The sequence below is a fragment of the Nerophis lumbriciformis genome, linkage group LG05 (assembly GCF_033978685.3).
Source record: "Nerophis lumbriciformis linkage group LG05, RoL_Nlum_v2.1, whole genome shotgun sequence".
Lineage (NCBI taxonomy): Eukaryota > Metazoa > Chordata > Actinopteri > Syngnathiformes > Syngnathidae > Nerophis > Nerophis lumbriciformis.
The window spans coordinates 48,420,828-48,437,832 of record NC_084552.2 but is presented as its reverse complement, the minus strand read 5'-3'; the positions used below and the strand labels follow the sequence as shown (position 1 = coordinate 48,437,832).

The following is a 17,005-nucleotide window of genomic DNA, read 5'->3' as shown; positions in this document are numbered from 1 at the left end:
CCATCAAATTTCTTGAATGATTTTTGTTCAGATAAGTATATAAGTGTGCAATGTTTGTTATTACAGTTCAATTTTACAAAGGTTAGTAACTAACAATTTACCATGCCGTCGTGATACACATATGTGGACAGAAGGACTTAGTTGTGATAGTTTTGATAATGAATATTGTTCACAAATGTGGACAAAGGAAGTTACTTTTGAAATGGTATTTTGGGATCATTTTGATTTAAACAATAGTTTACTACACTGCAAGCAGATATGGCATGTTTTATAAATAAATCTACGTAGGGTTTTATTAGATTTGTCTCATCATATTTTTTTTAGTCTGTGTCACAAGTACTGCAGTGGTTGGGGTTAATTGATGGAGATAAGTCAGAGGTAGAAGATTAGTCAGACATTGGGGGATGCTGATTATGAGCCGCCATAACAGGAGCCACACAGCACTGAGGAGGCTTGAGCCTTGAGAATTCCTGCCATCACTGAAAAGTAAACATGTGACAGATTCTTCAGACTGAGGAAATCACTCAAAGTGGTCATTGATGATGATGTTCCAGAAGATCTGAAAGAGTGTGATACATTCTGAAAGGTTTATGAAAAGGTTCCAAGTCTCTGGCTCAACCAGAATGCGTTTCCATTGATGAGCAGTTGATTCTGTTCACAGGAGCTTGTCCGTGGCGACAATATCTGCCAATGAAACCAAACCCAGTTGGCATCAAAAGTATTTTTGTACAACAGCTGATGGTATTGTGCTGAACTTTGACATTTACCAAGGTGCACATGCACTCCATGAGCTCTTGGTATTGGTCACCTCCCTGACTAAACTAAGATGAATGCAGCAATGTACAGACACATCCTGGATGAAAACACACACTTTCCATCCAACCTGATGAAAATTGAGAGGTGCTGCATAGAGGAGTGCGCGAAAAAGAATGAGTGAAACTGCCCAAATATAGGTGTGCCAAGCTTGTGGCATCATATTAAAAATGACTTAAGGTTGTAATTGCTGCCAAAGGTGCACCAACAAGGTATTGAGCAAAGGCTGTGAATACTTATCCATCCATCCATTTTCTACCGCTTTTTCCCTTACAGGGTCACAGGTGGTGCTGGAGCCTATACCAGCTGCACACGGGCGAAAGGCGGGGTACACCCTGGACAAGTCGCCACCTCATCACAGGGTCAACACAGATAGACAGACAACATTCACACTCACATTCACACACTAGGGCCAATTTAGTGTTGCCAATCAACCTATCCCCAGGTGCATGTCTTTGGAGGTGGGAGGAAGCCAGACTTACCCGGAGGGAACCCACGCAGTCACAGGGAGAACATGCAAACTCCACACAGAAAGATCCCAAGCCAAAGAATACTTATGTATTATGTACTTTGCAAAATTGTGTAACATGTAAAACATATGGAAAAAGTGACGTGCTATGAGTACCTTCCGAAAGCACTTTAAATGCAGAGTAAAATGGTTGATGCACTTCATCCTCATCAAGAACAGCTCCACATTGGTGAGCCTTTGACATTAGGGATGTCCAACGACAACAGCGAGAACAACAAATACAATTATGTGGACATAGATTTTTATCAAAATCCTTCACTGAAAATTTCAAACACATTGAGTGGAAAGCTGTTATTTTAAACAACCCAAAATGGGCACAGGTTGTGCATAAACACATGTATAAACTGATGAAAACGGCCAAACTCAGCCTTTGATCCTGATATTCTGGGTGCCTTGGTGGGGGCACATTTGTATGTGACACACATTGAAGAGCACACCTTTATCTGCCATGTTTCACTGTGAGTTCTATCAGAGTAATTGTCAGTTCCTTTCCCAAAGCGAGAGCTACCTTGTGTTCATACTGAATATCTAAACCCCATTAGACTTACTAGAAATGAACCCTGATAAGAAGCAGGGAGACTATTGGTGATGGCAAACATTTGCTACTTGAGGGTCACCGCCATCCAATCAAGAAGGCAAACACCAATGCAAAGGCTTGACAGCTCCTGTGTGTGTGTGTGTAGGGCATATACGAGATAACCGCTTTCCTGCCTATCATTACCCTCTAAATGTATATTTTGCATACATGGACTTGCTCGCTAATTAAATTCTTCTTCAGCAACTATCATCCAACACGACAAGTGGAGATATGTCCTCGCCTCCTCTCATTGGCTTGATAGAAATCTCTATTCCTCTTAATGAATCACACAGCATGATTTCTCCAGGGGGTGTCTGGTAATGACAATAATTGACTTCCTGTGATCGTATTTAGGGTGGCTGTCCCGAGTGGTCAACTTATCAGATCATTAGCACGTAAAGATGTCAGAGGGTTGGACACCAAAAGTGTATAAAAACAGATTTAGCTTCCCATCGTGCACCCTGCACCTGAATAACAGGCAGCAAAACAACATAAAAACATAAAGATTTCCTTTGCTGCTTTGATTAAAGTGAGGGCAGCATCACAGCATGGGGGCGCTATCAGCTAGGACAGACGCTAACTGCTCACACCTACGCTTTGGATCATTTGTGCACACTAAACGATGACTTTAATGATGAACACGTATCTCAATAAACATCTCGTAGGACTAGAAATACTTTGTTGTAGCGTTAGATTGAGGAATATGAGCGAGGAAGAATCTGCTGCAGGGGTGGCATCCATGATGAATGATTCACGAGCAGCGAGGAGGAGGAGGAGGAGGAGAGTTATTAATTATTTTGCTGCCTCTGGTAGAGAAGAGCAGCATCAGATTGTGAGCACATGTCCACTGAGAAGGTAGAGAAAGTATGAAAGGTTAAAAAAAAAAAGAAGTACCGTATTTTTCGGAGTATAAGTCGCACCGGAGTATAAGTCGCACATGCCGAAAATGCATACGGTAATAAAGAAGGAAAAAAACATATATAAGTCGCACTGGATCCCGGCCAAACTATGAAAAAAACTGCGACTTATAGTCCAAAAATACGGTAAAAAAAAATGGTGATGTCCTGTTGCATATACGCCCCCAGCCTGTCTTTACTGGGAACAACAATAAGATTTATGATTATCATCATTTTTAATGAACGGTTGAAGGAAAATGTCAGCTACAACAGTCGCGGTTCCACAAAACATTGTTGTCAAGAGAGATTTGAGCACTGAAAGTAAAAAAAAAAAAAAAGTATGACTTATTTTGCATATGTTGTGTTTTTGCCATAAAACAGGGTTTTGACAAAAAAACATAAAACAATTATGATAGCTTCATAACGACAGGTTTAGAGCAGTGGTTCTCAAACTTTTTTCACCACGTACCACCTCAGAAAACACTTGGCTCTCTGAGGACCACCATAATGACCAACATTAAAATACAGTAGCACAATAGCCCTAAGTATTCATTAAACACAAGGCAGATGTTTTATTTAACAAGTATAATTAATATTTTTGGCCACTCTAACATTACACACCGTTTGAACGGTAACACTGTGTTCGAATATAGGAAAATAAAACACTGTACTTTAGTCAAGTGATTCTTTGGCGTATCACTAGATAGACCATGTGTACCACTAGTGGTACACATACCACATTTTGAGAATCGCTGGCTGAGAGGATACAGCCACACAAATAATAATACCAATAATAATAATACATTAATATTATTCCTATTACTAATAGAGGATACAGCAATATAAACTACTGTATTTTTCGGACTATAAGTCGCTCCGGAGTATACGTCGCACTGGCCGAAAATGCACAATAAAGAAGGAAAAAAACATATATACGTCGCACTGGAGTATAAGTCGCATTTTTGGGGGAAATGTATTTGACAAAACCCAACACCAAGAATATATATTTGAAAGGCAATTTAAAATAAATAAAGAATAGTGAACAACAGGCTGAAGTGTACGTTATATGACGGACAAATAACCAACTGAGAACGTGCCTGGTATAACGTAACACATTATGGTGAGAGTCATTCAAATATCTATAACATATAGAACATGCTATACGTTTACCAAACAATCTGTCACTCCCGATCGCAAAATCCGATGAAATCTTCCTCACCGGTGTCGCCTCTGGTATGTCCTTTCTTTCTGCGGCTCGATCGCCATTCTCTGCTGCATATTTCACTACGTCCAGCTTGTAATCTGCAGTATATGATTTCCTTTTCGGTGCCATTTTAGTTCAGCCCTTCTCAGTTTTTATAAGTTACCGCCAATGTTGATGTGATTCATTTTAATAGCTACGGCAGTAGCGTATAGCATATAGCAGTTAGCATACCATGACCCATAATGCACTTCTGCAATGACCCTCCCCCGCCAAATTCTTATTGGTTGACGTGTGAGTGACGATTGCTGACATTTGCTTCGTCTCTTACGCGAATGAGATAAATAATATTATTTGATATTTTACGGTAATGTGTTAATAATTTCACACATAAGTCGCTCCGGAGTATATGTGGTCGATAAAAGAAACGTACTGAAAATATCTCCATTTTAAGAAACTCTGCTTCGGGGTTCGCCATGACGTCTTGATAGTAGACACAGACACGCCCCCTCCCACACACACACACTCACACACACACACGTACACACAGACAGCGCGCGGCGCGCCTCTTTTTTGTCGCCTCTTCAGCAGCGCTGCAACACTCAGATCTTCTCAGTTTCTAGCCGATACTACATAAAAAATAACGCAAAATAACGCAGTAACGCATCATGTAGTAACGGTAACGGAGTTACTGAATATAAAAAATAACGCGTTAGATTACTAGTTACCGCCGATAGTAACGGCGTTACAGTAACGCGTTACTTTGTAACGCGTTAGTCCCAACACTGCATATATGAAAGAAAACATCTGTAAATTCATGAGGTTTCATATCTTCTTTGTTGCAAAACACATCAAATCCAGAGAAAGTCCAAATCAAATTATTTGTAATAGTTTTATATTGTATTTATGTAATGCAGGGTTCGCGATCGACCAGTCGATCATTGAGACCCTACCGGTCGTTCGCAAAAATATTAGAAAAAATAAATAAATCATTAAAATGACATCATCGACAGGGACAAGCGGTAGAAAATGGATGGATGGGATGGACATCAGTGACACCCCAACCCCTACCACAGATCCGCCAAAAGGACACATTTTAACCCATTAACACGCCCGCACGCCTCTCCTCTGCCTTTTCAGCCTCACATCCAGCCGCTTTCGACATCGCAGCCACACACCCCGACTATGGCCACACATTTGACCTGCTCGTCTCGCGAACGCACGTTGTATGACATGCAAGAAAATCATAGAGCTGCAACAATGCAATAAGTCTGATTGTTGCAACGCATGAGACATTTTCTAGCATCCAACATCAAACAACTCTTTCCTCAACTATGACCGTCATATTAATGTCTGTGAACATTGCTCCAAAGTACAAATTTTGTGTTGATTTATTGTGCATCCAAAAGTAAACATTGACATGTGCAAAGGCAGTAATATAGGATAAAACAAGGCGGCAGCTGAAGTTCATTCTTTCTTAATCAAACAGAAAAACCAGCCAGGTGAACAGCCGATTGTACTACTTCCGTCGCTGACGTCAGCTGACTCGCGTCCCATATGTGACCATAGGATGAGCAAATACACATTACTACATATATATATATATATATATATATATATATATATATATATATATATATATATATATATATATATACACATCTTTATAAATATACATATTTACACATAAATATACATATAAACATAAACATATATACATATAAATACATATAAATATACTACATATATCGATCTATACATCTATACATACAGGTAAAAGCCAGTAAATTAGAATATTTTGAAAAACTTGATTTATTTCAGTAATTGCATTCAAAAGGTGTAACTTGTACATTATATTTATTCATTGCACACAGACTGATGCATTCAAATGTTTATTTCATTTAATTTTGATGATTTGAAGTGGCAACAAATGAAAATCCAAAATTCCGTGTGTCACAAAATTAGAATATTACTTAAGGCTAATACAAAAAAGGGATTTTTAGAAATGTTGGCCAACTGAAAAGTATGAAAATGAAAAATATGAGCATGTACAATACTCAATACTTGGTTGGAGCTCCTTTTGCCTCAATTACTGCGTTAATGCGGCGTGGCATGGAGTCGATGAGTTTCTGGCACTGCTCAGGTGTTATGAGAGCCCAGGTTGCTCTGATAGTGGCCTTCAACTCTTCTGCGTTTTTGGGTCTGGCATTCTGCATCTTCCTTTTCACAATACCCCACAGATTTTCTATGGGGCTAAGGTCAGGGGAGTTGGCGGGCCAATTTAGAACAGAAATACCATGGTCCGTAAACCAGGCACGGGTAGATTTTGCGCTGTGTGCAGGCGCCAAGTCCTGTTGGAACTTGAAATCTCCATCTCCATAGAGCAGGTCAGCAGCAGGAAGCATGAAGTGCTCTAAAACTTGCTGGTAGACGGCTGCGTTGACCCTGGATCTCAGGAAACAGAGTGGACCGACACCAGCAGATGACATGGCACCCCAAACCATCACTGATGGTGGAAACTTTACACTAGACTTCAGGCAACGTGGATCCTGTGCCTCTCCTGTCTTCCTCCAGACTCTGGGACCTCGATTTCCAAAGGAAATGCAAAATTTGCATGGTTTGGGGTGCCATGTCATCTGCTGGTGTCGGTCCACTCTGTTTCCTGAGATCCAGGGTCAACGCAGCCGTCTACCAGCAAGTTTTAGAGCACTTCATGCTTCCTGCTGCTGACCTGCTCTATGGAGATGGAGATTTCAAGTTCCAACAGGACTTGGCGCCTGCACACAGCGCAAAATCTACCCGTGCCTGGTTTACGGACCATGGTATTTCTGTTCTAAATTGGCCCGCCAACTCCCCTGACCTTAGCCCCATAGAAAATCTGTGGGGTATTGTGAAAAGGAAGATGCAGAATGCCAGACCCAAAAACGCAGAAGAGTTGAAGGCCACTATCAGAGCAACCTGGGCTCTCATAACACCTGAGCAGTGCCAGAAACTCATCGACTCCATGCCACGTCGCATTAACGCAGTAATTGAGGCAAAAGGAGCTCCAACCAAGTATTGAGTATTGTACATGCTCATATTTTTCATTTTCATACTTTTCAGTTGGCCAACATTTCTAAAAATCCCTTTTTTGTATTAGCCTTAAGTAATATTCTAATTTTGTGACACACGGAATTTTGGATTTTCATTTGTTGCCACTTCAAATCATCAAAATTAAATGAAATAAACATTTGAATGCATCAGTCTGTGTGCAATGAATAAATATAATGTACAAGTTACACCTTTTGAATGCAATTACTGAAATAAATCAAGTTTTTCAAAATATTCTAATTTACTGGCTTTTACCTGTATATCATATAAATAGATAGATGGATAGATAGATAGATAGATAGATAGATAGATAGATAGATAGATAGATAGATAGTACTTTATTGATTCCTTCAGGAGAGTTCCCTCAGGAAATGTTAAATTCCAGCAGCAGTGTACAGAATTGAGATCGAATTAAAAAGTAAAAAGCAAATAATGGGGGTATAAATGGAAACAAAATAGAAAAATATTACAATAGAATAAAAATAAAAAGAAACAATGAGAATAAAAATATAACAGTAAAATAAGAATATAACAAGAGAAACTAGGCAGTAGTGACCATGTTATGAAAAATTATTGCACTGTTATTGTTTTGCATTCCCTGTCATCCAAGTACCCCCCTCCCTCCCAGAGAGGAGTTGTACAGTCTAATGGCGTGTGGGACAAAGGAGTTTTTTAGTCTATTAGTCCTGCACTTGGGATGAAGCAGTCTAGCACTGAACAGGCTCCTCTGGCTACTGACAACGGTATGCAGAGGGTGACTGGCATCATCCAGGATGCTCACTAGTTTTTCCACAGTCCTCTTCTCTGCCACCGTCACCAGTGAGTCCCAGTTTTATTCCGATCGTAGAACCGGCCCCCCTGATCATTTTCTCTCTCTCTCTCTCTCTCTCTCTCTCTCTCTCTCTCTCTCTCTCTCTCTCTCTCTCTCTCTCTCTCTCTCTCTCTCTCTCTCTCTATATATATATATATATATATAGGCTGCTGCCCCCGCGACCCGACCTCGGATAAACGGAAGAAGATGGATGGATGGATGGATGGATGGATGGATGATTATTACTATTATTATTATTTATCTTACGGTACATCAAAAATTATTTGAGCAAAATTTAATTGAAATATCGTCGGTGTGGCCCTCCAGCAGTGCTCGGGGTTGCTCATGCGGCCCCCGGTATAAATTAATTGCCCACCCCTGATCTACAGTGTACATATAGTATGGATCGGTCGATGTCCGCTTGGAAAGTCATGAATCAGTTGATTGGAGCTCCGCTACAAAATATGGCGGCGCTAATCTTGCGAGACTTCTGTAATAACGTAACACGAGGGTAACATTGTCGTTTGCGATTGAGAGCGACAGAGCAACATGGCAGACAGCAGCCAAAGAGTTTACAACCAATGCATTGTATATTAAATCTAAAGTGTGGTAAACGTTGGGATTTAAAAAAAAAAAAAAATGTCAGTTGGATAAAAGTATGGCCATTTGTAATGTTTGGAAAGTAGCGATAAAGTACCAACTACACCACAAACCTGAGCACCCACATGTTGTGACGGCATTAAGACACTCAATCAGGGAGCAAACAAACTGGCAAGACATCTTCTTTACGTAAAATGTATGGATTGCAATGCCTTAAATTTGATAGTTCTACTATTTGCTCATAATTAATACAGGAACCGCCTGTTGTATCTGTACCTATTTCAAACATAAACACATAACATTATTCTGACATGATACGTGATCCATTTTTTATTTATTTTTTTACCATACACAGCTTCCTTCTGCATCGAATCGCATCGAATCGTTACGTTTTAAAAAGTGTTGTTTGTGAATCGTATCGTAACCCATGTATCTGGACGCATATCGGATCGCCATTTAAGGTAGGGATGCACACCCTCTAATATAAATTATATAAAACATAAAATAATAAAAGTATTGATATTATCATTATTATTGATAATAATCATAATTATTCTTACTATTTAATTATTGATTTTTGGACAAGTAAATATATAATTTCTAATGTTGTGCATTTAATATACTGTAATATTGTTATTATAGAATAAAGGAACATATTAATACAGTAAAATAATTGTAATAATGAATGTTATTATAATTCATGATAATAATGATATTATCATTAATTTGTACATCACTTATTTTTAACAAATGTGTATTATTATTTTATAATTATTTTTCTTTAATGTACTATTATCATTAATATTATTATTGTTGTTATTAGTCATAAAACACCAAATCATAATTAATTTGAAAAAAAATACACAAAATACAACAATTTTGAAGTCCAGCAAACGTGGAGTACAAAAGTTGAATTAATGTAATATTTGGAGTTTAGAAAATCATAAAGAAAGAGTTTCAACAGAAAACTAGACAAACATTTGTCCAAACTTAAAACCTGAAGGACTTTGTGGCCAATGGTGAATGAACAGGCAAACATAAAAGAAGAAACGCTGAGGAAATAGAATAATCATAATGTACATTAAATGCAGAAAATAATTTAGAAATGATAAAAATAATACATTTTATTTGTTTGTGTTTGTTCAGGTAAATATGGTCAAACTGGATTAGAGGTTCATTGCTGTGACAAGATGGATGATAAGAAAATTCTCCTTCACGGTCAGTCGTCACTGACAGCCAAAGTCACACAAACACACTGCATTAAAATTCTGCAGCATGTTGGACTAAAACAACAAGAAATGCTCTGAAGTTGAGAGCTAAATGACAGAAACTGAAGGAGGAAAAAAGTGTTTAAAGAAGGAAAAAAGGGGTAGAGGAAAATGAGTTGTTCATACCTGACTGCTTCTGTAATATAAAATCCAATTTGGAGAGGCATGGACGTGAGGGCGGGTGGGATGAGATAAGGTGGGGTCCTTTTCTCCCCCGCGGTAGCCTCGTCCCGTCACACGCACGCACGCACACACATCAGCACACATTGGTATCAACACACACACAAACCAGCACACGCTGGCGTCAACACACACCTGGTCTTTCATCAGTTCGCAAACACTAAATAATGAACAATGCACAGGCTGTCCCAGCATGATAAGTAAGTGCCCTTCACCTTCACTCACACACACACGCACAAGAATTAATGACAATTACTTTGTCTTGTCCTGAATCCTTATCTCGGAATAGAATGGCAACACTTTAACAAGATACACATAAACGCACACACACACACACACACACACACACACACACACACACACACACACACACACACACACACACACACACACACACACACACACACACACACACACACACACACACACACACACACCCAGGTGGTGAGAGTGGTGATACAAAAGTGATGACGGAGCTGGGGAAAATGGCTTTAAGAGTTCTGATTAGCGACAAAAGAAGGACAATGTGTGTGTGAGTGCGGAGAGAGAAAGCTATTTGACACCTCCAGTGAAGAAGGCAATGAGTGTGTGTGATAATACACTTAAACAAAAACTTAATGAGGCGCAGCTAAGAAACCATTAAAACCATTAGCACCATCCTTTACAAGTCTAACTTTTCAGACTTATTATATACGTTCAACATATTGTACTCTACATGATGTACAAGTTCCATTTCATGAGGTTGGTGTGTTTGTACCTAAAATATTCCTGCTTTAATTTTTTGGTACATCCTAATTCTTGTCAAATGTCTGGTACAAGAACTTCAACAGGTTTCTCACATCACAGCAACAGGAAGTCGATGTATGACAACTTTCCAGGTGTATAATGATAATGGGTGAGAATAAGTGACCGCTGCTCAGTAATTTTGTCTTTTTATATGTAAGAGTTGTGTATTTAATCTTTAGTAAAGCAGCAATGGTAATGGTCGGGGATAGAAGTGAGTACTTTTCCACATTTGAAACAATACGGCACCAATTCCCGATACCTGGAAAACAATACCAGTACTCAACAGTACCAATTTGCAGTATTTTTTTGTGTATTAATGTGGTAATAAATAATAATTTAAACGTTTAATAATACGTTTTAATTTAACATTTAACAGCCAGCTAATTTTTTTACACTTCTGAGTATCATTTGCAAGTATTGTCCAAGGTGTGTCGCTGTAGTCAGGATGTAGTACTTGCCATTAAGTTGAATGTGCCAGTCTTGTCTTTTGTTGAGTCCTACAAAATGTTTATACTGTAAATATTATACTTCTTACACACTTGCTGTTTGATTGTAACATGCATTTTAGTTGTAGTTTTCATTAACAAATTTGGAATTCCCAAGTAAAATCGCTAATGCCAAATAGCAGCATATGGCATATCCAATATAGATTAACATCGAATTAGCACATTTTCAAAAGTAGAGCTTTGAATTGGAGGGCTTTCTATCAGGCACCCTTGTTTTGTTTGCATGAACAATTACAACATTTCATCAAGGCAGTCCACTACCTTTATGTAAGTGTTAGAGTCGCTGCCACGTCACGTCTGGCAGCAGACGTTACGTCACCTGCAACAAATGTTATCGTTTGATTTTACGTGAATCGGTACTCGGTACTACTATCTCGGTTGATACCAATAAAAGCACCAAATTCAGTACCCATTCCTAGTTGGGAAAGTTGTGGAATCTGAACATGTCAGCCAAGAGGAGAATAATACAAATTTACATTGTACACAACTTGAGAATAAGGAAGTCATTTATTTAAAGATATCCAATATAATTTTAAAAGCCCCTAAAATGAGCAGGGTAGAACACCTTTAAAGGGGAATACCAAATTTTTTGGAATTTTGCATATCATCCACAATCACTATGTGAGACGAGCACACACGTCTTTCTCTTTTTTGTGCAATCTAAATCGGAAGACGCTAGCAGTAGGTGGTTAACAATGTAGGTAATGGGGATTCGCTCTATTCTGTGTGTAGCATGTTCCACAACATCCAAAAGCCGCCAATGTTTTATATACACACTTTAAGTATATATGTAATGTAGTAACAGGCACATTAATAATAACAATAATAATCAATAAAGTACTATCTATCTATCTATGTAATATTTACGTATTTTGCTCATTTTAAGTATTACTGCACCAGTAGAGTGAAAAAACAAGTTGCCTCTACTGTATATTGAAGCCATTATCTTGTATATCTGATCTATGACAACAAAAGACTTTCAAAGTCTGCAACTAAATAGATATGATCAAAATAGTAAAAATCTAACAGAGATTCATGAGCCATTTTGAGAGTTAATGAGCAAGCCAGTTACGTAATCCGTGACGTAGAAAGTAGCAAACACATATCCCTTCTCTATCAACAACAATGCTAATCAAGCAGACTTTGTGAGAGCACACAACGATTACCTTTGGAAAAATCATGATCCAGAACCTTATATTTTTGAGCCCGACCACAGAGATGATTAGCAAAAAGTTTTAGAAGCCGAGTGCTAAGCGGATGCAGCTTTATTATTAATCTATTATTATGATCCATCCTGCTATGGCGTCCCATAATGCACCTGCTGTGAACCTGTTTCTATGTTTTATTTTATTTTTTATTTTTTTATCGTGCTCTGTTTGTGTTTGCTCGTTTTTTCTTGTGTTATCTTTTAACCTGCCTATTGTACAGCACTTTGGCTTGTGCTTCATAAATAAAGTTGATTTGATTTGATTTGATTTGATTTATTGTGACACTAGCATCAGCAGCATTGCTAGGTGCGGAACATACAAACTAATCATAATGAAAGATAATAAAACAAATACTTACTGTAATATTTCCACTCTCGCTGGGATACAGACCGACGGGACGCTCACATAATTCCATTTAGATGAATACTCAATCACAATCCTCACAAAAGGGTTAAAAAAAATTACAGCAACTAGCGTTTTTCACCGTCTCGTGGCATGTGAAAGTCGACCAGCCTCTCGGTCCATGGCCTCATTTGTCTACTACCAGATGAGAGATGCATGAATTTTAATGTAGAATTTACTTTTAGCAAATTTGAGATGAAGCAGAAGCAACCGCTGGCTTAGTGTGTCAACAATAGCAGTGTAAGCTACCATTTCACTGCTATAAATGCACCGCTAAAATAGTCTGTCTGCGTTGGAGCGTGTAGTAAAAATATCGCTCATTTCTGGTTAATTTTCAAGGCACGACATGTAAATGGAATATTTTTGGCGGCTTCTGGATGTTTTTTAAACGGTACAATGGGCGCAACAGAGGACCCCCGATCTGTTGTCTCAATTGTTAGCTATTCATTTATGATTTCAAATGCATCAAAAAAGCCAAGCATGTGTGTTCTTGTCTGACATAAGAATTGGGAACGATAAACAGCACATATCTTTCCAATGTTTGCATATTTCCAGTATGACTGATCTGATAATATGGTCAGAGTGCAGAAGAGTTACTATCGTGACATAGACTCTACGGAAATTGCAGAAGACAATCGGAGCGGAATGTTCAAAATGGTTGACTGAATTTGTGGCATTTTGTGATGTTTAGACGATATTTTCACATAATTTGCGGATTGTAAATACATTTAGATATGGTTTAATGAATACAATGAAATACCACTAAGCACATGAAGTCAACTTGTTTTTCAACTCTACTGGTACTTTCACAGACGCATCACGTTTGCTATTTCAATCAACAAAATACAACAGCTAATAACAATGGCAGACCTAATGAGGACCAAGAATGAACACTTTGGGACAAATTATGATCCAGAGAGACAGAACTATATATTTTTGAGCCTGAATATATGGAGAATGAGCAACAAGTTTTAAATGCTGAGTGACAAGCAGATCCAAACACTAAGCTTGTGCATCATGTGATAAACAAGAAATACTAACTACAAACATATAAAACCATCACTTATTGTACAACGTATGCTTTCAAGACTTGTGTTTTCCATTTAGATGATGAATTCATCATAATCCTCACTGAAGTAAAAAAAAAACAAAATCCGGGTGGCACAAACAAGTGTGTTTTCCTGTCGATCCTTGCTATGTCTCCCAGGATAAATTGAATTTCAATTTCTCAGTTCATGGCCACAACCTTCTACTGCACAAGTGAGAGACATGATTTATAATATTGTATCAACCTTTACCAACTCAGAGACGACGCAGCAGCTCACTGGCTTAGTAGGGCAAAGGCTGAATAAGCTAGTTACCTTTCTGTGATCAAGGCGCAGCTAAAAGTAGTTCCTCTGCGTTATCTCTGGGAATTACAATGTCGTTAATACTTGATTAATATGCAGGTCACAACATGTAAATGGGGTATTGTTGGCGTTTTTGGTATGTTTTTTTAAAGGGCTTTATGGCGTGATAAATCAATCCCATTAGCTATATTTATACCCGTCAAATACAAGCCAAATATTACAAATTAGAATGCATAAAAAAGAGAAAAACGTGTTCTTTTCTCACATAGGGATTGTGAATGATAGGCAAAATTCCCCCAAAAAGTGCAGTTCCCCATTAAACAAACACGTGAGGAGTCTTACATTTTCAAGAAATTAAGTTAGTTGTAAATATTGCAATACTGTACAGAACAGATTGGTGGCCTATTTATATTTGTCTACAAGAATCAGTAGTGCTGCGACTACTTTATGTCATTACAGCTGCCTTGTACATTTGAATATTAAGAGCTTTAGCTTCAGGCATCGTTACCTAATATGTTTTTTTTTTTTACATGGCTACAACTGGGAAAAATAGCCTTTTTTTGAGAGTTTTCTGCCATCTGAAATTAATATTAAAACTATTCTCCATTATTGAATAAAGCAGTTCATTTTTAATCGATAGAAGAACCAAGAGGAGGCTTGCTCATGTCAGCAAATCCTGTTGCAGAGCAGATTCCAAACGTCTGCTGCGGGCATGTGGAGTTCACAAACAGGAATTGGGAAACTGTTCTCGCCGCCACAGGAGCTTACATCAGTTGTGAGTGCGCTAACGTAAAAATAAAAAAAGTCTGCGCTATCAGCCGGCAACAGGCAGCAGTGGCCTGAAGCCCTTTTCACTGCTGCAGGTGACTTTCACTGACAAATCTGACGTCTGTGCTACACAGATTTCACACGGGTGCAATGAAAATATCACCATCTCACAGAGATGACGTTTGCCTACCACCAAACTACCACCATACCTCGAAGCAGTTCTTAGCCAATTATTACCAACTGTAAGGAAATGAATTAATTGGAGAAAAGATGAAGATCAAACTCACTGGAGCTCTGAGGCAGGCTGGTGAAGAAGATCTTAAGGCGGTTGGCGAGCCACTCCATGCTCTCGTGGAGGTTGGCCAGGGCCTTGAGGTCGCTGACATCACGCAGGATCTCGTTCTGGGGGATAAGCTTGTCTCCAAGGTTGCCTGTCAGCACCTCTGACTCTTTGGCGAATGCCGCCCTAGAACACACATTGGTTATATAATCCTTTCATTTGGATGAAGTGCGTGCAATATACCTGTACCTGGTAAAGTCTTCTTCGTCCTCTCTTTTTTGGCGAGTCTGTCTGGGCTGGGCCATGTTTGCCCAGTTAGGGAGGGACTGAAGCAGGCGACTTATGTCCTCATCTTTGGACCAGGAAGCACTGATGGTCAACTTCTCCTCACACTGGACTATTCCCCTAAGGACACACTAATTCAGTCAATGGATCTGATGTAAGAGCTCCACGATACACTCTGGTTGCATTTGCATTTTATTGCCTGACTGTATAAACTGGCATCGCCTATTAATATATTAATAAATACATAATACTATTTTAATAAATATATAATAATGTAATAATAAATAAATAAACAAACATACATATACACATATATGTATTGTATATATATATATATATATACATATACACATATATGTATTGTATGTATATATATATATAAATATATATATATATATATATATATACACAGTATATATATGTATATATATACATGTATATACATACACACATATACATACATTATGTGTTATTAAATGTGTCATTAACTTATTTAATGTACATGTACATTTAATTATTTAATCATGTAATTATTTCAAAATATAATTATTTAATAATTTAATTCATTGTTTTCATTATATCAAGATTTAAATAATTGTTTTATGATTCAATTGAAGATGTATTATTTTCTTTCATGAACTTGTTGTCAGCGCTTGAATTTATTTTATTTGTCAAACACAGCCATCAAAGTCAGTGGGCGGGGTTAACAGGAATCTAGTCCAAAGACTGCTGTGGTCTGAAACCTGGAACTTTAAAGTAGAACATGGCGGCTGAAGAGAATATACTACTGTTTGGGAGTTGTCGGTAGATATTTTAGAGCTTGAATGCTGAAGCAAGACCTTAATGGCCCAGAGCATGTAGCAGTTAAAGTAGAGGAATTTATTACAGTTTTCAAAGTAATTTTTGCACTTTCAGACCAAGATATTGACCATATTCTCTGGGCGAAGTTGCACAGACAAGTGGCGGTGTCGGGTAATCAATCAGATGTTAGGACCCGCTGACTGACTTTGACTGCTGAATTTGACAGATAAAAAAGAAATCATGAAGTGCTGCCACACATGTTTATGAAATAATCAAATAAATCATTAAATAATTAATTCAATCTTGAAAAAGTTAAATCATTAAGTAATGAAAGAATAATTAATTAAATGCACTTTTACATAAAATAAATTAATGACACATTAAATTAAATATGTATATATTTAAATATAATAATAATTAATAAAAAAAATATAAGTAATTATTCAAAATGTATTTTTTTATTTAATTTTGTTCCATTAAAGCCTCTATAGAAGTTGGGCCGCACAGAGTATTTACTTTTAATCACATGACCTGATATATCGTGACCATGAGCTTTGGTAGGCCTTAAGTCAATAAGAAATGTAGAATAAATGTCCACATTTTATATTTTGACACTGCTGAGTTCCCCAGGAGTTGGTCAGAGACACTTCTGCTT

General features: G+C 37.9%; 1 protein-coding gene across 1 annotated transcript in view; it reads right to left on the bottom strand.

The window, feature by feature from the left end:
- The window catches only part of exoc4 (exocyst complex component 4), a 160,763-nt gene that overhangs the window by 31,756 nt on the left and 112,002 nt on the right, over nucleotides 1-17,005 (bottom strand). The window contains exons 15-16 of the mRNA XM_061959465.2: nucleotides 15,514-15,669; nucleotides 15,272-15,450 (exon numbers count right to left, since the gene is read on the bottom strand). Of these exons, the coding sequence (XP_061815449.1) occupies nucleotides 15,272-15,450; nucleotides 15,514-15,669 (335 nt within the window). The remainder of the gene's footprint in view (nucleotides 1-15,271; nucleotides 15,451-15,513; nucleotides 15,670-17,005) is intronic.